Below are 22,125 nucleotides of genomic sequence, written 5' to 3' on the forward strand. Positions count from 1 at the left end.
GGAGAGGGTTCAGAGAAGAGTGACTAAGTTGGTGAGTGATGTAAAAAATGCTCCCTACATTGATAGCTTGTGGATTGCAGAGGTTGGTTGATAGGCAGAGAAGAGGGGATATGATAGAAACATTTAAATTACTGAAAGGTTTTTATAGGATTGATGCAGGGGAAATGTTTCAGCTGTGTGATAGTGATGGAAGAACAAGAGGTCATCCCTGGAAATTAAAGAAGAGTGTGGTTAACAAGGGTGTCAGAACAAGGTTTTTTGCCTGGAGGGTGGTGAATGAGTGGAATTCATTGCCTGACTTAGTTATGAGCTCTTCATCTGTAAATGAATTCAAGAAGAGATATGACAGATATTGTTTTGCTAGTTTGGGTCTACTGACTCCATGGAGATACCTGTAGTAATAATAATAATACTGAGAATGACTCTGACCTGCAGAGATAAGAGTTGTCATTCCATTGTATAGAACCATGATCAGACCACACCTGGTCTGTTGTGCTCAAATTTGGTCCCCAGGATTACTGTGGAAAGAGTGCCATGTACAATGTAGTTATGAAGAAAGACTGAGGGAATATGCACTGCAGTGTTTGGTAGATAGAAGAAGGAGAGGTGATATGATTGAGACTTTTAAACTGTTGAGAAGTAGTTACAGGGTTGACACTGGGGAGCGCTTTTGCTTGATGGAACAGAAGAGGAAGGAGCGAGGACAAGAGGGATATCCCTGGAAGTTACAAAAGGATGTTGTGAGCAAGAGGGTAAGGAGTGCTTTCTTTGCATGGAGGGTGGTGGAACCGTCAAATGCATTGACTGATAGAATGGTGAGAGCACACATAAATGGTCAGTGAGTTCAAGGAGTGGTATGATAGAGTGTGTTCCTATGGTGGGTCTCCCACAATGAGTCTTGTGACTCCATGGAGGCTTGAATCATAATAATAATATTACTAGAATGCAGTATACATCTTAAATGGAGATATCCTGCATCAGGATATTTCCTGATGCAGGATATTGTGAAATATCTAAGCAGATGGCCTTAAATAGCCAGCAAAATATAAAATTAGTCTTCAAGTGGTTTTTAGAAGAGAAAAGATCTGCAATTTAGCAGCAGCATTTTACTTCTGTAAAATGCTACTGCTAAATTTACATAATGCCAAATCTTACTGGCCCTGATGGCAAAATACATTCATATAAGTGGGTGAGTATGTTTCAAAAAATTCTTGTCTTGTAATTGTTTGTTGGTCATTTTTGATAAGCACAATGAAATAAAATTAAACATATGCTACATATTTTATGAATGAAAATGTCATTTTATTTCTTTTTAAGTTCTCCTAAACCTCCATTTCATCAAATTAATGGAAGAAAGCAACATATGCAAAGAGGTGTTCAAGAGGTAACATTTCATCATGAGGTGACCAAATATATCCATGATGGTAAGCAGTATAATATTTGATATAAAGTACATCAGGACTGTTATTATTTGATATGCACTACAATAGATCATCTATATCAAAAACTTTACCTTTGATGATGTACATATAAGCTTAGGTGTTTTATTGAAGTTGCTAATGTTTTGCTGGTTTTATATCCACCACCATCATAGCAAAAATAGTTTGTTGCACTACATAAACATTAATAATATTACAACATTAAAGTTGTAATGGACAACACAGTGAACTAAAGTTCAAATTTAGCACCATCTCTTGTTGGTTAAAGAGAAGTTTAAGTTGATCTTAAAATGACTGTCTTCTAGATTTTTGGTAAATTAATGCAGCCATACTTGTTGAGATTGGTGGAATATTTCATAGCTGCTGCTGATTTCAGAAAGAGTATCTTCAGCGATTTCTTCTGTGTAACACTGTGTTGATTTTTGAATTGGGCCTGACCTTCCATGATGATGGTGTTGAATGTATTTCTTATGTTCTTAGTTGTCACACTTTTCAAATGGTTCATTATCCCTTTCTGTTTATAGAAAGCAACACACACACACACACAGGAAGATATTTACACATGTGTTAAGGCTTAAGTGCTGGTAGGACATCATGTTGGAGGTTTAATGGAGTACTGATAGCACTTTGAAAGATTAAAAACTATTTTTAATGCTTCCAATATTTCTTCCCAATTTACAACCTAAGCATCCTACAAATGCCCATAGAGGGTGCGCCACCTAGATATAAACTCTAGTCATACTCAAGTGTTTTTTCGTTCAGTATTTTTTTTTGTGTGTGTGTTAAAATTGTTAGTTGTAATCCCTGAAGATGTTTCACTGACTGAGACAACATATTGGAAGCATTAAAAATAGTTTTAAATCTTTCCTAGTGCTGTTAATACTCCATTAAACCTCCAGCAGGAAGATATTTACACAATTACACCATGAGACTGCAGCAAAACTGTTACCATTCCTTATATGTAGATCACATCTGAAAAAATAGCTGGAGTGCTGAAGTTATATAAGCAAATTAACTATGGCTTGTTTTGCTGTATGGTACTTTGAAATGGTACTTTCACAGCTACTGTGAAACATTCGGGAAAAAATATCCAAAGTTATGCATATAACTTTAAAGCTGTTTCCAGCAATAACTGATTGTTAGTGATTGTGTATATGACAGACTATTTGTGGTTTGCTCATGATAGGTATGAAGCCAATGAAATATTAGCTGCTAAATAAATAAATATCTTATCATATTTTGTTCCTTTAATGTTATGAATTGTATTTTCTCCAATCCAGAGTACTTCTGCATTGATTCAACATTAGTATCATCCTAGATCTAGCTCCCACTGACCCTTCACATAATTCCAAGCAATATATGCATCTTGGAAGTGTACCTTGCATTATGGGATACTATGGAAATTGATAGATATGGAGGAAATATCATTTCACTTAAATTATTTACAGCTGCTCTAGAAGAAAATTTTAAAACTCTGGATTGGAAAAATAGAGAAATCATAGTCAATGAGAATGAACTAAATCACTTATGATTTACTAATGACATTATTCCTTTATGAATGGATTGAATGCAGAAAGTAAAAGGAAAGGATTAAATATAAACAAAGACATAACAAGAAATTGAAAAATCAAGCAGTTGGAAGAACAGTAGAACATTATGCCCTTCAGTTGAAAAAGACATGAGTTCAGTTCTCTTCATGACAAGAGGAATCTTATTATGGGCTTCTTCAAATGAAGGTAAGTTAGCTGATCTCATATGGAGGTAGCAGGGCTTTTTCTCCCAGAAACTTGATTTTCATCCTGCATACAGGCAAATTGGACATGAGAACACACGTAATTTACAGACAGAAAATACTATTGTTGGTGGTTGTGGGTAGTAAATGTCAGTTTGTGTGTGTGTGTGTGTGTGTGTGTGTGTGTTGAGATGGTAGTAGTGTTATTATGTGTAGTTGGAGGATTATACAGTGAGATGTGTGTGTAGTAGAGTAGAAATGGAGGTGTCACATATTAATAATAATAAATATATAACCAGAAAACCAGTACCCATGGAACACCAGGAAATTAATATAGTAACCTTCTATGTTTACCTAGGACAAAAGATCACAGTAAAGGGAGGCTGTGAAGAAGAAATTATACATGAAATTCAACTTGGTTGATAGCCTTTGGAAAACACTGTGAAGTACTCAGAGGGAACGTCCCAGTCTGCCTTGAAAGCAAAATATTCAACAGTTGTATGCTTCTAGTTATGACACATGGAAGTGAAATGCGGACTTTCACTAAAAGAAATGGCCAACAAGTTGAGAGCTATCAAGGAAAATGGAAAGATCATTGCATGGTATTACCATTCAAGATAGAAAGCCCAGTACTTGAGTCAGAATTCAGAGTAGGATGACAGACATTGCAACAGCCATTAAAAGATCCAAATGGCATTGGAGGTCCTATTGTGAGAAGTCATCATCATCATCATCATCAAATTCCTGTCATGTACCCTCAAGGAGTGTACAGGATATGATAGTACTACATGAAAAAATTACGTCATTACTAACTTCCTATCTACAATTTTCCTCCAAATCAGTCTGTTACTTGTCAAGACTCCAACATTATCAGATCTTATATTTCTATCGTCTAAGGCACTTTGTACCATATCAATCCACCTATATCTTGGTCTTCCTCTGGGTCGTTTTCCTGCCAACCTGGCAGAGAACACTTGTTTTGCTAATTTTTTCTCTCCCATTCTATTTAAGTGACCATACCGCCTGAGATTAGCTCTGCTAACGCATTCCTGGATGCTGACAATGTCAAGTTCTTTCCGAATGTCAAGTTCAGAAAGAACTTGACATTCTGAATTGTGAGAAGTAACACTCAAAAATGGACAAAATTGATATCTGAATAGTATCTCAGAGATGGAAAGAAAGCCACAGAAAGATGAAAGAGATGGCGGGAGGACAAGATTAAAGAGATGGCTGGAACTCAGTGGCAGGGAAAGCCTTCATCCAGCAGGAGACAGAAAATGGGCATTGATTAAAGCAATTGTTGGGAAGTCAGCAGTCCCTATATAGAAGTAAACTAGTTTTGAAGATACTTCACGCACCAAACTTTGGCTGCTTACACTTGGGTAAAGTTTAAAACAAGAATAAGTTCTTGTCAAATATGAAGACTTTTGTGAGGAAAGGATATATGTGGAATTACAAGGCTGGTGATTATGAGAAGCTTTGGAGACAGTTTGGAGCTATAGCATGGAATGAGAAATTGAGTGGTAAGGAAATAAATGCTGCTTGGGAACTGACAAAGAAATACATAATAGCATCAATGTGTGAATTTATTCTGATTGTCAAAAGGCTGAATAAGGTAGGTTTAAAATGGATGAATGTGAGGGGGATTAAGCATGAATTCTGGAAGAAGACACTTTGGAGGTAGAGCAAAATAAATAATGGTAATAATCAGTGGCATGGAGTATAAAGAGCAGGTCAGGAGTGACTCAATTGGTAAGGACAACAAAAGGGCATTATAGAAATTAACGATTCAGACCAAGTTTTTGTCAAATATGAATAAGTCAAAGAATAATGACCGTCAGAACAATGAATTTATTCTGACGGTCAAAAGGCTGAATAAGGTAGTTTTAACAAATGGATGAATGTGAGGGGATTAAGCATGAATTCTGGAAGAAGACACTTTGGAGGTAGAGCAAAATAAATAATGGTAATAATCAGTGGCATGGAGTATAAAGAGCAGGCCAGGAGTGACTCAATTGGTAAGGACAACAAAAGGGCATTACAAGCAGAAATTAACAATTCAGACCAAGAAAAATCTTGTCAGTTTTTTCAATTTGTGACAAGTAGAAAAAAGAATGATTATGGTAAGGTGATGTTAATTGATGAAAGCTGGAGATCAGGGTGTTTCAGTTTCAGTGTGAAATCCGAAGCTCAAGTGTAGAGAATGAAATGAGAGAAGACTTAATGGTGAGCAAGCAAGAAGTATATGAGGAGTTCAGTAATAGGACTTGATAACATATCAGCACATGTCTTAAGGGAATGTTCAAAGGAATTAGCATCAGTCTTGCAGTAGCACCAGTCCCAAAGGAATGGAAATAAGGCAAAATTCTTCCACTTCACAAAGGTGGTGATAAGGCTAAGGCAACAAATTATAGATCAGTCTGTATATCGGAAGCTGTAGTTAAGGTATTGGAGAGGTTGGTGAAAGATAAGATACAAAAGTGGGTTGATAACACTGGTATTCTATTATGTGCTCGTCAGCAATGTTGTGTTAAATGGAGGTGGTGTTTTACCAATTTGCTTACGTACTATAACAAGGTGACGAATGTATAGGGAGATTTATATATAGTGGTATATTTAGATTTTGTGAAAGCTTTTGATAGATTGCCACAGCACAAGTTGGTTACTAAATTGATGCAGATGGCATTGGATGATAGACTAGCGAGTTGGATAGGTGGCTTGCTATCAGATAAGACAATAAATATTAGATATTTAGTTGTTTCGGTACTGCTGAACTTTGCCTGTTGTGTATGGGGGTGGTGTACTATCTCAAAAGAGGAGTCACTAGTGGTGTCACATGTTTGCAGATGATGCAAAACTGAGGAGAGTGATGAGGAACCAAACAGATGTGGCCTTATAGGACTTGAAAGATTGTATGAGTGGCAACAGTACAGAACTGTCAATTCATTGTTGGAAAGTGTAAGTTTCTGATAGGTAGGTAACAATGGGATGTATTATATACTTTGCAGGGAAATTTTGGAGGAAATTGAGGAGATAAGAGGATAAAGTTGATGGCTACACCATGATACTGCTCAGCTTTGCCAAGACATTTGACAGAATACCACATGGAAAACTATTACAAAAACTGGAGAGGATGGGAATGGATATGAGGCTAGTAGCATGGATATGGGAATGGCTGACAGACAGACACCAGATAGTAGTATATGGTGGAGTGGAGTCTAAGAGAATGATAGTGACTAGTGGAGTACCTCAGAGTTCGGTACTAGGGCCACTACTCTTTAATTTGTATATCAGTGACACAGGGAAAGATTTAAGAGTAGATATTCAGTTCTTTGCTGATGATGCAAAACTGGGGAAAGCAATAGTTGATAAAGGTGATGTAGATATCCTACAGGATGATTTAAATAAATTGGCATTGTGGGCAAAGGATATAGGGAAATGATTGTGAATTTAATGTTGCAAAATGTAAGAATGTAAAAATATGGGAATGACTGACAGACAGACACCAGATAGTAGTATATGTGGAGTGGAGTCTAGGAGAATGATGATGACTAGTGGAGTACCTCAGGGTTCAGTACTAGGGCTACTACTCTTTAATTTGTATATCAGTGTCACAGGGAAAGATTTAAGAGTAGATATTCAGTTCTTTGCTGATGATGCAAAACTGGGGAAAGCAATAGTTGATAAAGGTGATGTAGATATCCTGCAGGATGATTTAAATAAATTGGCATTGTGGGCAAAGGATTAGGGAAATGATTATGAATTTAATGTAAAATGTAAGGTTATGCACTTTGGGTTGAAAAGGTTGCATATGGTGTATCATATTGATGATATTGGTTTATAGGAAATTGATGAGGCTAGGGACCTGGAGATAATGTTGAACAAAGAGTTGAAGTTCAGAGGGCATATTGTAAAAGTTGGTAAAATAGCTCAACAAATACTTGGATATTGAAAAACACATTAACAAGAAAAGATAAAGAAGTTATTATCCCTATTTCTAAGGTTATGATTTGGCCATATCTTGACTACTGTACACAGATTTGGTCACCTGGGTTTTTTTTGGGATGGGGGGGGAACCAGGAGGTGGTCAAAAGGATTGAGAGCTGAGGGACCAAGAGGGTTACAGGTCTGTAGAATACCCTATACAAAGATAGTTTGTGGGTTACAAAGTTTAGTCGATAGGCAGAAAAGAGGAGATATGATAGAAACTTTTAAGATATTAAAGGGGCTTTATAAAAAGGGAAATAAAACAATGTGAGAACTACAGAGGTATTTCATTACTGAGTGTTCCTGGTAAAATATATGCAAGTATACTTGAGAAACAGTTGAGAAGGAGTGTGGAAGAGAAGCTTGGTGAAGAACAAGCTGAATTCAGGCCAAATAGAGGCTGTCAGGATCAGATTTTCACTTTACGACAGATAGTTGAGAAATCATGGGAATATGTCCAAGATCTGTATTTAAATAAGTTTTGTAGATCTGGAAAAGGCATATGACAAGGTGTCAGGAGAGAAGCTTTTCAAAATGCTACAGTTATATGGTGTCAGTGGGTATTATATCAAGCAATACTTAGTCTTTATTTGAGTTGTAAGTCAGCAGTTAGAATTGAAGGAAGTACAGGAAGGTGGTTTAATGTTAAATCTGGTGTGAGACAAGGATGTACATTATCCCCTCTGTTATTCATTATCTATATGGATCACATTAAAGGAAAGTGGTATTAAACGTGATATCAAAATTGGAGATGTTAATGTTAGCTCTTTGCTTTATGTCGACAATGTTTTACTTCTAAATAAATCCTGTGCAAGATTCCCTGACTAAATTGAATAACTGTTGTAATAGATATGGTATGAAGGTCAGCATTAAAAGACAAAGACAATGAAAATAGGCAGAAACATTGCAAATATTAACTGCATTGTGAATGAAAAACCTATAGAACAAGTAAAACATTTCAACTACTTGCATGATTTTTAGTGAAGATGGTAAATTAAATACGGAAATAGACAATAGAATCAACAAAGATGGCATGGTAGGAAGTCAATTGAATAAATTCATATGAAATAAGAGAGAATACTAAATTTGATTTTTTTTTTAAATAATGAAACCTGTGGTGAGATCATAATTAAAAGAAACACACGTATTAACCACAGTGAAAATTATTTACTTGTAAATATTTCATCCTAAGTATCCTAGGACTTAGAAAGGCCGAGAATTTGAAGTAATCAAAAATACAGCCATCCTAAATGGATATAATCTTAAAACAACTCAAAAAATCACCAGTCACTTTTCCACACATCAAACCAGACAAGAAGTCCATAGGATTCCCATACCTTACATCAAAGGCATCTCAGAACGTCTTTCTAAAATTATGAAGAAATACAATTTTGCCACTACTTACAAACCTATCAACCAAATTTACATCTTGTTACCTTCTCCTAAGGACAAACTCTCACCTTTGATGTTGCCTGGCGTTTATGAGATTCCATGCTCATGCAAATTGTCTTAGTTTGGACAGACAGGTAGGTCTGTTCAGAAACGAACCTTGGGACATCAAGACCACATTCGTCTTTTTAAACCGCAGAAATCTGGCCTCTCTCAACATGGAATTGAAAATCCAAGCCATAGGATCCATTGGGAAAAGTCTAAACTTTTACATAGATCTTTATATAAACATGAACGTTTATATAAAGAAAGTTCTGAAGCCCTACTACACAGACCAAATTTAAACCGCAACGACATTCTTACTATTCCTAAAGTATGGGAAATTGTCATACAAAATTGTGTAAAAATAATTATTAGTTTTTTATTTTTTATTTTTATTATTACTTCTGTAATACGTTACACACATTTAATGAGATTCTATTGTAATCATGCGCCCTAACTATTATTGTTTAAACTACTGTACTGATGATGTCCTAAGATACTCAGAATGAAATATTTACAAGTAAATAATTTTCACTGTGGTTAATACGTGTGTTTCTTTTAATTACTAAATTAGATGTATACAAGACAGTGTTCAAACCAGTTTTAACTTATAGATCTGAGAGCTGGGTCAGAAGTAAAACACTTTACCAAAGACTAGAGACTGCAGATCTCAGAGTTCTGAGAAAGATTTGGGGCATGAACAGATGGTATCAATGCCAATATCATATTAAAAACGAGGATATTAGGAAAGAACTTGACATTGTCAGCATCCAGGAATACATTAACAGAGCTAATCTCAGGTGGTATGGTCACTTAAACAGAATTGGTGAGGAAAGATTAGCAAAACAAGTGTTCTCTGTCAGGTTGGTAGGAAAAAGATCCAGAAGAAGACCAAGATATAGGTGGATTGATACAGTAAAAAGTGCTTTAGAAGACAGAAATATAAAATCTGATAATATTGGAGTCTTGACAGGTAACAGACTGATTTGGAGGAAAATTGTAGATAGGAAGTTAGTAATGATGTAAATTTTTCATGTACTATTAACATATCCTGTATATTCCTGGTATATATCCCTTGGTATATACCAGGAATTTGATGATAAGGGGTTTTATAAAAATTGATGCAAGTGAAATTTTTCAATATATGACAAATAGTCAGAGAACTAGGGACATCCATGGAAGTTGTGTAGAGTGTGATTAGTAGGAGTTTGCTGACCAGATTTTTTGTATGAAGAGTCGTGAGTGAAATGGATTGCTTGAATTGGTTGTGAGTTCCCTGATGGTGAATGGATTCAAGGAGAGATATGATGGGATTTCTGTGTATGATGGTTGATTTGGGTCTCTAGATATATAATATAATAAAATAATAATAATAAGAGACCTTGGAGTGGTTGTGGACAAGGATCTGAAGTTCAGAGTTCATGTTTCATAAGTCGTGAGGACCTCACATCAGATTATGGCAATGATGCAGAGGACCTTAACTTGTAGAAATAAAGAGAGATTCTGGTTCCATTGTAATAAGGCCTTGTATGGATTATTGTGAACAGATTTGGTCCATCTGCTCTTCATGGTGATGAGGATATATTGGAGAGGGTCCAGAGGAGACTGACTAAGTTCAGTCTTTTCTGGGAGTATTCCAAAGACCTTAACCGATCTTTGGAATGTGAGATATGAGGACACATTGAAGGTTTGCAGTTTGCAAAGCCTTTTGAATAAGAGGATGAAAGGGGATATGATTGAGACATTTAAGTTAGTAAAAAGTTGTTACCAGATTAATGTGGGAGAAGGGGTGGGTGAAACAAGGGGACATACCTAGAAGCTGTATAAAGAGTTTGTGAGCAGGGACATACGGAGCAGGTTCTTTGCATCGAGAGGGATTGCTGAGTGGAATGTATTGCCTGACATTGTGGTAAATTTAGATACATTGAATGAGTTTAAAGCATGGTTTGAAAAAGACTCATCACAGACTCCTGTGATGAGTCTTTTTATATATTATATTAATTATGTTTTTATATTATAATATTATATTATATAATAATATAATATACTTTATAACCACGTGAAAAAAACTTGTTACAGAGAAGTTTAGCATGGCTTATGCACAAAGAAAGAAAGAAAGAAAGGAGAGGTCAGTAAGAAGAGAAGAACATATGACACAGAGAGATAGAGTATTGTATGGATGATGAGAAATGTATTTGATGACAATGTGATGAAATTGTGAAAATAAAGGATGAGAGAGTCCTTTCTTTCGGCATAATTTAACAGTGAAACACACTTATTATATTCAATTTATGGACTCAACTGCCTTTTAAGATCAAAACAAGAAAAAACTTGAATAACATTAAAATGCTATATTTCAACCTTTATATTAAGGTCATCTTCAGGATTGTATGTACACACACACACACACTGCATGGAAAGAAGTCAATGAACACCATAGTGTGAGAAACAAAAAGCAATAGTGCCCATCATAATAAGATGTAGGATCTCCTTTCACCGTGATGACTGCAGAAATCCCAGCGGTATACTTTTCACAAGTACGATAGTGATCACTGCAAATTTTGGAACATTCTTCCTGTAGGCATGTAACGAGGTCGGAGACTGTTGTGGGGTTGACATCCCTTGACCAAACCTGATGCTCCAGTTCATCCTACAGATATTTAGTAGGGTTGAGATCAGGGCTCTGTGGAGGCCATACAAGTGTGGTGATGTTCATGTTCACAGACCATGCAGTTACAGCAGTGGCCTTATGACATGGTGCATTGTCTTGCTGAAAGAGACAATGGTCAGTTCCATAGAAATGCCACAAAGTAGGAAGCATTGCATCAACCAGAATGTTCAGATACCTCTCGGAGTTCAATATTTGTGGCACCACTAACAGAGGTCCAGGGCCAAACTAGGAAAAACAGGACTATACCATCAACACTGCCACATCTGAATTTTGTAGTCGGGGTTACGTACCCTGGTAAGAGACATTCACTTGGCATCTACCACACCTACACCTGTCCATCTGCTCGGTAGAGGATGTAGTGTGATTTGTTGCTCATAACAAAAGCTCCCACATCTCACTGTACAGGCTCTTTGCACCACTGAAGATGACTCTACATGTGGTTTGGGTAATGTTGAACTTGTATTTTGGTTCTAACATGGAAACCATTGTTAGACTCAATTCTGAATATGTTTGTGCAGATTTGTGCTCCAGTTGATGCCTCAAACTATGCATTCAATGTGTTAGTCGATGAATTGCAGTTTTTACATATTATCCTACGTGTGATGGGTCGTCTGCTGTCGGTAGCACTTGCAGTTGACTCCCTACACTTCCATCTCAGTGTGGTATCACTGATTGTTCACCTGGGATGGCTCAGTTTGTCAACACTTTTTCCCAAATAGATATTTCTTCAAATTCTATCAAGCTGGTTTCTTAGTCTCTTATAGTTGCCTGATATTCAAATTCCATAAATTCTTTCTCCCTTGATACTTCTACATGCCTATTCATCCTCCAAGTCAGGACTGCTTGGTTACTCTTATCACTGGGATCAACTCTGACATTTGTCACAATCAGATTCTCTCATGTTATGACCAAGTCCAGAACCTGAGGATTAAGAGTTTTGGACTTGGTCATAGTATGCCTAAGACTGTTGCCCCTTAAGAAGTCCAATAATTCAGTTTCCTTAGTACTGTATGCTGCTTCCTCTGCCCAGTTTATATTGCTATAGTTGATGTCCCTGTAATGATCACTCACTTTGCACTTGTCAAACTAATTTACTAAACATTTCCTTCTCATTATCTATATTTGCTGGTTTGTAGCAACATCCCACTAAATATCTTGTCCTATAAGCTGCTCTATTGCACCATGTCTACCTTCCTCTCAAAGCCATTAGTGTCATTTCTGCTTTGATTCTTTATCCTGAGAGGGCACAGTTCTTCTCTTATCATGAATGATACTTTGTCCCTGGATTTACCTTCTCTATCTTGCTGAAGTATGCTATTCCCTTTTTGATTTTTATCCCTGAACACAGCCATTAGTTAATCAGGTTTCACTGATACCAACAATCTTTGGAGAGACTGAGTCAATCAATACCACAAACTCATTTCTTTTATTTTTAATGTGCTTGGCATTTGTATACAGAAAAAGCAGTGTATGGCCTGTATTCATATTGCTATTATTATTCCCCACATATTCTACCTGCCTTACTCTGCAATATAGTATACATCCTTTCATTTCTCAAGGCACTATCCCCACATGAAGCCAATCCTACTCTAGTCCACCTTTGCAACCTGGTTTCCCTTCCTAGCAGTCATTTTCCCCAAAAATAGTTTCTCCAAAATGCCTGTGTCCTTCTGTGTTCAGATGGAATCCATTTCTTGCATACAGCTCCCATGTATCCTCAACTGTATTCCATGCATCCACATATTCCAGACCTCTCTTCCTACACATTTTTATCATCTCATTCATTATCACTGCCCTTCTCCTTTATTTTGCATTATCATGCTGAGGCAACACATTCACTATCTTTCCTATGACATATCTGCTGCAGAATCCCAAACATCAATCTCAAATTTCTTGCTGCGTGATTCACACTACATCTTAGGTCACTCATGCCACTCATCACTATCATGTCTTCTACATTTTCACCTCGCTTCATTGGCATCACCAAACTCTGTCATTTCTCTTAGCAAGCATTCCTCTAGCACTCTGTACACCCTGGATCATCATCATCGAATCTCCATACTTAACATTCCAAAACAGCCTTCATTTATTCTTCTTTCATTGGCATTCGTGACCATTTTTGCTTTCAGTCCCCCTCCCTTACTTTCACTGCTTCTTCTCACCTCTCTATTCCTTGCTCCCACATGCTCTTGACTTTCTCCAGTTTCCTCTCTTTCCCTATCTCTCCCATTCTCTTGTCCTCTTATCTCTCTTGCTCTTTCATGCCTATTTTCATTCTGAATGCTAGCAATGGCAAGTTGTTCATTTGTGATATTTTAATTTTTAATATAATTCAGTGATTGAAACCATGTTGTTCATCTGCATAAAATAAAGAACTGAAATTAACACCCCAGTTTTGATATTAGATTTGATGCGACTTTCCTTCTTATGTAATGTGATCCATATAGATGATGAATAACAGTGAAGATGTCATGTACTTTGTCTTACACTTGATTTTACATCAGACTATCTTTCTGAACTGCTACAGTTCTAACTGCTGCCTTATAATTTAAATAGAGGCTATGTGTTGCTTGATATGATGTCTTATTTGCATCATGTAATTGTAGTGATTTGAATGGCTTTTGCTCTTGGCCTTTTCCAGATCTATGAAACTTAAACACAGATCCTTTTAATATTTTCATGATTTCTCAACTATTTGTCTTAAAGTGAAATCTGATTTGGAAAATCCTCTATTTTGGCCTGAATGGAATTTGTGCTTGCTAAATTTCTCCTCCCATTTTTTTTAGCTGCTTCTCAAGTATTCTTGCATAAATCTTATTTGGCATGCTCAGTAAGGAAATTTCTCTGTAATTCTCAAATTCAGTTTTCTTTCCTTTTTTTTATCATCATAGATGTTTACTATAAGAAATTTACTCCAGCTATCTGGAATTCAACTGTTGGACCATTCCTTCTGAATTTTGCAGTGCAATCACTGTAAAACTTTTATACCTCCAAATTTGAGCATTTCTGGTTACATATCATTTATTCCATATGCCTTTCTGCATTTTGGATTTCTAATGACTCTATTTCAAGGTATTGATATGTCCCTCATTTCATTCCTCCTCTCATCTCTCAAAATAATTACTCCAAATATCCAGAATATCCATATCCTCACTTTTATTGTCATTTCTTATCATATTGATTTCTTTTACAGTACTTTTTCCATTTCTGAACTTTTTTTTTCAATAACTTCCAGAATATTTATCTTCTTTCTTCTGACAGTCTTTGAATGACTTTTGCTTAGTTACTTATACCTTAACTTTCTTGTGTGTGTCATTTCCAACTCATGAAATGTTGTAAACCTGTAGTAGAGTAGTATTATGGGTGACTAACATTATTTCTTTAGCAATAAGTTTTCTGTTCTTCCTCTATAATATGCTATGGCACAAAAAAAAACAGTACTGAACTTAGACACCCCTCTTAAGTACCCACACTATTAGATATGCCATTCGACTGCATGCACTTTCATAGAAGGGCACATATAGTCTACACCATTACATTTAGCTGTAGCAATGGTGTTGATATTGGACAAAAAGACATTTATTGTTGAGCATTATTTTCATTCATACAGAGTTGGTAGAGCAAATGGTCCAAGCCTACATGTGCTTGGATATTCCACCATGACCTGCCTTCAAACTTTTGATGAACTAAGGGATAAAGTTACACAATATGTCCAGAAGATGACCCAACTCTTGTTCTCCAAGATGACATAGAACCTTCGCATGCACTATGAACCAGTCTTGAAAGACAAGTGCCCATTTCGAGCGCATAATCTACTGTCATTTATTCTTTATTTTATCAAGATTTCACTGATAGTTGTGGAATATATGTATCATTATGTGTAATATATTTCTTTGCTAATAAACCAGTTTACTGCAAAACATATATTGCTGTAGTTATTCAGTACTGTTTTTTTTGTGCCATACTGTACAAGTTCATATTGGAATGTATGTAAGAAACAAAACATATAATTGCTAGGGATGTTTTTTGCTGTTTTTATTATTTTATATCTTCTTTAGGCTCCATACAGGTCTGGTGTTAATAATTTCTTTTTGTATTTCTTACAAACATTTTTTTCTTCATATCTGGAAACTTGCTCTAGGGACTAACTAAACACTGAAATTTTTTAAAGCCACTTCATACCTCCAAATAAGCTTGCCTCCATTTTTATCTGTATTCTCTCAAGACACATGCTGACTTACTTGCTAAGAACTTTTGGTATGCTTTCTTTTTTGGGACTTGCTCTTTAACTTCCTGAATCCACCATGGAGTTTTGAGTTTTCTATCTTACAAATGAATTCATCATATTCTTGAAATCGGTTTTCTTCAGAATCTACAGTAAGTTTCCAAGATTTGGTTCATGTTTTCAAATGCTCATTTTTTATTGAATAAGATGTGTTTATTTGCAATTCCTTAATTCTTTTTAAATTTTTGTACATATTTTTCTTATTAGTATGAAATTTCATTTTTATCACTGCCCTAAACATTGATCACTTCCTATTTCAAATTCCATGCATATAGATAATTAATAGTGCGAAAATTGGGCAGAACAGAATTATATATCTATAGTACATAAACTAAAAATGACATTTCCTAGTTAGTTTTTATGAATACAATTTATCATATGACATCATGATAGTTCTCATGAAAATGATGGAAATATCACAAATTGAAAATTGTAAAATTACTTTGAAAAACTTCCCTGACTAAATTGAATAACTGTTGTAATAAATTTGGGATGAAAATCAGCAATAAAAAGACAAAGACACTGAAAACCTCAACTGTCCCTGAATGGCAAACCTGTTGTTATTATTATTATTACGGGTAACTCCATGGAGTTAGTAGACTCATCGCAGGAGACCCAAACTATCAAAACAATATCTATCATATCTCTAATTATATGAAGAGCCAAAGGCTTCAGTTCGGCGACATGAACTTATTTAAGTTAAGGAATATTACATCCCATATTGTTTCTTAGCCGAATAAGAAACTCAGAGTTTCATGCTGAATATAGAAACTATATAAAGTTCGGCGATTCCAAGCATATGCAAATACCTGGATAGTGAAAACTGAGGCAACTCATAGTAAGGGTGGAGCAAGCTCCGATCACTATTCTTGGTATTTATCCATAATGTGAACTTAGCTCCTAGGAGCTGTATTACTGTTCTACATTATGAGAGAAGGTCACTACTCAGACCGGTTTCAACCTTTATTGAGGTCTCATCAGTGAGTAGGTAGAATGGGAGTTCATGTCTTTCATCATCAGCCTATGGAGTATAAAGATGTGCTGAGGGTCAGCAGGTAGTGAGAGGGGAAGAAATAAAGGTAGAGTGAGATAGTGGTAGGTAATAAAGAGGCCTCAGTCGATCTGTTTAACTAGATAACCTATTAGAGGTTGTGGCCAAACAGATCTGCCGACATCATCTCCTGACGTCTGTTCTTACAGCTTTCATCTGTCAAACATCTTTTATGATGTTTAACAGATGAAATCAGAATCTTACAGAAACAACAAAAAAAAAAAAAAAAAAAAAAACAGATCAAAAAGTGAGACAAATAAATTCTGGAGTAAATCAGAAGGAGAACTGGCATACTTTTTCGGGAAAAATAAGAAACAAGTGGACTGTAAAATTGGGGGAAGAGCCTGTCCTGAATGATGCAGCCCACCAGGGGCTGCACTGCCTCGATGTAAGCCTTCGCAGCTCAGGTTTTATTAGGCCGACCCCCTCCTGTGTGAACTAGATATAAAAAGATTAGAACGAAAAGGTAAGTCCTCATAGTTTTGTTAGTTATTGCCCCAAAGCCTTCTACTAAATTTCTTGAGGATCCATGCACTGTCCTCCAGGATATCATCTTTGTTCAAGGTGTGACATAGCTGAGTTTTTCTTTCCTCGTCTAACCACTCGAAACTTATTTTATCGTGCCAAAGGGTGAACACTGGCTGTATTCCTGTGTGGTGCATTATTATGAACAGGTTTACTGCAGCTTCTATGGGTCCCCTATATCTTCTTAATATTATACCTCCATTTATATGCCTGTCTTTATGAGGGTCAGATTCTTCATCAGGTTCGGCCGATGGGGTTATATTATCTGTTTTTGGTTTCTTCTTATCTACTTCCTCTGGGCTTATTGGACGCTTTTCTGTGGCATTAGTAGCCTCCATTTCCTCTGCGTCTTCTTCCTTTTTTTTAGATTTCCAGTTATTGCGCTTCTTTTTTTTCTTGTTTTTCTGTGCCGAAAATTCTGTAGCGGCGACTGTAGAGATCTCCATTCCTTCCTCTTCTGTGTCTTCTTTGATGTTTTCTGCATTAGAATCTTCTCTTATGTTGTGATCATTCTTTTTCTTTACCTTTGCTGAGGTTTCTATGGCGGCGGCTGGGTTTTCTGCCGTCGTCGTGACAGTTCCGGTGTTTAGTACAGGGAACTCCTCTTCATTTGCCGATTCTGATTTCTCCTGTTCTGGTTCTTCTATTTCCCTAGATTTGGCAGGTATGACAGTGCTCTCTATTCTTTTGTCATGCGTCCTATTGGCACAAGCATTTATCTTGTGTGCTAGTTCCCCCACATTTCAGACAAGGTGCCTGGCACTTATTTAAGTTATGTCTTGCCGCCATGCAGTTCCTGCATTTGTTCTTGGGGCAGTCTTTACCTAGATGCTCCAGAGAACCGCACTTATAACACTGTTTCTTAACTCTAGGGTAGTTAACTACTACCCTGACAGAGCCTAGAAAGACAAAATTGGGGACTTCGGCCTTCATTTCCATACGGAAAGTTACCTCGCCAGTCTTCCAGTTGCGGAAGTCTGTATCGTTGGCGTTTTTTACGTCGCGTACGACTCCCCATTTTGAAAACACTTTGTTGATTATTCCCCCCCCCCCAAGATATTCTACAGGGAACCTCTCTATCCTTATTGTCTTGAGAACACTCCCTACTACAAAGGGTAAAAATTTTTTCCCTTGACATTCTAGTCCTTTGGTTAACTTGTTCCTGGTTTCCACATTCTTTACTACTACCTGGAACCCTTTACCCCATAAGGAATAAAGCCAACTATATTTTCTGCCCCTACTGTTTTGCTAAGAGCTTTCGCCAATGTCCTCTTCGGTATGTCGGCGTCCACTTCGATGCCAAGGATCCTGACTTGCGGTGGTGAAAACGAAGTCATGACTTAGAGAAAAAACTAAGTCCCAGAAAGGAAAGACCTTCAGAACCAGGGCCAAGCATTCCCTGTTTGCCGAAATCTCCTGCTAGACTAGCTAGAGGCAGAAGATTGCAAAACAGGCACAAGGCAAAATTAGAAAAAATAGATTGCAAACGATCTTACCACTAGGATCAGAGACTGGATTCTGGAACATGGAGCTCTCTCTCAGGGTCGCTGGAAACAGGGACTTCTGGCAATCAATGAGTAGGTAGACCTAGTTAATACCAAGTTTGTAGCGAACAGAACTTACATCCCTTCTATGAGAATTGCCAAGGTGTCCTAATAAATTACTAATTATATGAAGAGCCAAAGGCTTCAATTCGGCAACATGAACTTATTTAAGTTAAGGGATATTACATCCCATATTGTTTCTTAGCCGAATAAGAAACTCAAAGAGTTTCATGCTGAATATAGATACTATATAAAGTTCGGCGATTCCAAGCGTAAGCAAATACCTGGATAGTGCAACACCTGACCCATTTGGTAGTGCAAACTGAGGCAACTCATAGTAAGGGTGAAGCAAGCTCCGATCACTATTCTTGGTATTTACCCATAATGTGAACTTAGCTCCTAGGAGCTCTATTACTGTTCTACATATGAGAAACAGTCACTACCAAACGGTCAAACCAAGTTTCTGTGGAGAGAAGTGATGAGACGAACCATGTAAGTATCTATCTGTGCGAGTTGTTTTTCGAAAATTCGAGATAATCAGGCATCCTAGTGATCTTTAAATCCAAAAAGGCGAGTAAGCCGTTCATCTCGAGTTCTGATGTAAATTTGATGTTCTGGTGGCGATTATTCAAATGATCTAGGAAGGTTTGTAACTCCTCTAGACCATACTCCCAGATGAGGAAGATATCATCCATGTATCGCAGCCACAGTTGCTCTCGAGTCGGTTGCTACTCACTTATACCTCATGCCAGACCTGTGGACACCAAATTTGACTGTAGCTATTCCTAATTTGTTTATATGAGAAGTCCATTTTTTTTATCTTGTTATTTTTTCCGGTTTTTTGTAATTATTTACACACCTGAAGAAGTCGGCGTTCCGACGAAACTAGTCGTGTTTTATTAAAGATTTTATCATACCTTTCTCGGTGTTCCCAGTCAGTATAATTTTTTTAAAATGTCTACAACCCAAGTTAATACAAGTTACATTATCTGTCTAACTTTTGACGAGGTTACTCTGCAACGTATTAAGGAATATCAAAAGATTTTGGAAAAGATTGGACTTTTCATAAACGGGTTAGTCTTTTTGAAAAGATACAAGTCCCACTCTATCATCCCAAAGTTCTTAGATTTGAAGGAATCTATTTGCACAAAATGTGCACACAATATTTACCATAAAGCAAAACTGGATCTGTTAAATGAAAGGATTGCAGACACTAAATATATTTTAGCTTCAGCTTTCTCTAAAAAAGATGCATTAGAAAATAGCCTGAGTTCTTCTTTAGACAACAGTTCTTGGAATGAGGTTAAAAACATCAACTCACACTGTGCTTCTAGATCCTAAGACATCAATAAATTAACTCTCATTAGGAAATTTAGTCGCCTCAAACAGAAACAAACTCGTCAATCTGCTGTTGGTTTACAAGACCTAAAACATGTTATCATAAACAGTTTTTAGGTTTTGTGTCTTCACATACCTTTTCTTCAGCAGAAATTAGCGTACTGTCTAAAGGACTCAACTTCGTCCCATTCCCTGCCTCCATTCCTAAGGAACTCTTTCTCACCAAAGTAGAAAAGGCTGCCTCACATCTACCAAAACAAATAGCGAACCTACTCAGAATTGAATCTATTTTTACAATAAACAACAGTTGTCAACCTGCAAATAATTTATCTTGTGCTGAAAGAAAAGCTATCCGCAATCTTCATAATAAGAACGAAATCATTATCCTGCCAGTGGACAAAGGTAATGCAACTGTAGTCCTAGACAGATCTGATTACTGTGCAAGATCAACAATTTATTAATATCTGATACTTACTCTCTCTTACAAAGTGACCCTACAAGGGAACTTCAAAACCGAACCAACAACCTTCTCAAATCTACTTCAGAACTTCCTAGACACACCAGGCTATCTCCCCGTTCTCTTCATCCCCTAATTCCCTGTTTGTACAGCCTCCCGAAGATCCACAAGGCAGACACACCTTTAAGGCCGATTGTTGAAGGCATTGACTCACCCACTTAAAACCTGTCCAAATACCTTGCTTCTTTCTGAAAACATCTCACTGGTAATTCCTCCTCATATATCAAAAACTGAAGATTTCACAGCTAAGATAAAAAATTTAAAACTCAAGAAATCTGACAGAATGGTTAGTTTTGATATTGTCTCTCTCTTTACAAATGTACCCACAGAAGAAGTCCTCAATCTACTGAAAAACAAAGTTTCCAAAAAACTTTTTGCCCTATTAATGAATTACATAAACTCCAGCTATTTCTGATTTGAAGGAAAACTATATAAACAAGCCAGCAGCTTAGCTATGGGCAGCTCGTTATCTCCAGTGTTAGCCAATATATTTCCAGAAAACTTTGAAGAAAGAGCTATTTCAAGTGCAACATTAAAACCCAAACTGTGGCTGCGATACATGGAGGTATCTTCCTCATCTGGGAATGAGGTCTAGAGCAGTTTTTCTCTAACTTTCTAAGCCCAAGGACCAGTGAAATGGCTAAAACAATTCTGCGGACCACTAAGTTACAGAGGCATAGCTGGGGGGGGATACCCCTCTGGCGGCACCTTTTTTGGCATTTATGAAATCTTTCCTTACTGTCTATAAAACAGCAACTGAGTGATGAAATGAACTTCGACAATGTGATCGACGATTTTGCAAACAGAAAAGCAAGAAAAATGACATTTTAGAATGTTGGAATTAAAGTTTTACTTCAAAAATAAACATAGTATTTTTTAAATTTATTTCCCTACACGTCGTTTTGATTTTTTGTATTTTTTTTAAAAAACATATGTAGGAATTACCAACATTTCAGAAAAACTGTGCCATTTATAACATAATAAATCTAAAAGCACGTTTTGAAAGATATGGCAACATAATTAAATTGGAAGTAAACGATTTACTTCCAATTTAATTCAATTTCAGATTCAATTTAATTAAATTGAATATCATCATTGAACAAAGTTTTAATTTTTATTAAACAAATAAATAAGATGATATAATTATGTTACTACTTACTTTTAATGAGATGGTTGAGCTTCTCAGCCCTTGCAGAGTTGCTGGGTATCTGGCTCAATATTGGTCAACTTCAGTCGAAGATCGGCACACACACTAAGACGATTTCTGTATTTTGTTTTTATTTGAAGGAGAAGTGAAAATCCTTTCTCACAAAGATAGGTTGTAGAAAACTGCAGGACGATTTTCAATGCTTCTTCAGATAATTCTGGAAATTCACTTTTCACTGAAGACTAGATCCAAAATCGAGCAAAACCAAGATCACAGAATTGCATTTTAAGCCCATTGTCACTTAAAAGCTCAATTAACTGTTCTTTTTTCTATAACGAAAGGCCGTTCTCATGACTGCAAACCTGGAATGGATCGCGAACCCACAGAAATTTCTTATAAAAGTTATTCAGAAAATATGTTTCAAAATTCTGTTTCAGATTTTTGAGGTGGTCACAAAC

The 22,125-nt window shown here is 36.5% G+C and overlaps 1 protein-coding gene across 4 annotated transcripts in view; it reads left to right on the plus strand.

Moving 5' to 3' along the window:
- The window catches only part of LOC150105170 (uncharacterized), a 127,401-nt gene that overhangs the window by 65,096 nt on the left and 40,180 nt on the right, over nucleotides 1–22,125 (plus strand). For all 4 annotated transcript variants that reach the window (XM_090396182.1, XM_090396184.1, XM_090396183.1 and 1 more), the window contains one exon: nucleotides 1,318–1,424. In XM_090396182.1, coding sequence (XP_090252308.1) covers nucleotides 1,318–1,424 — 107 coding nt within the window. The remainder of the gene's footprint in view (nucleotides 1–1,317; nucleotides 1,425–22,125) is intronic.

Source organism: Typopeltis vanoorti, chromosome 7, assembly GCF_054136105.1.
Source record: "Typopeltis vanoorti isolate ZY-2024b chromosome 7, IOZ_Tvanoo_1.0, whole genome shotgun sequence".
In the NCBI taxonomy this organism is placed as follows: Eukaryota; Metazoa; Arthropoda; class Arachnida; order Uropygi; family Thelyphonidae; genus Typopeltis; species Typopeltis vanoorti.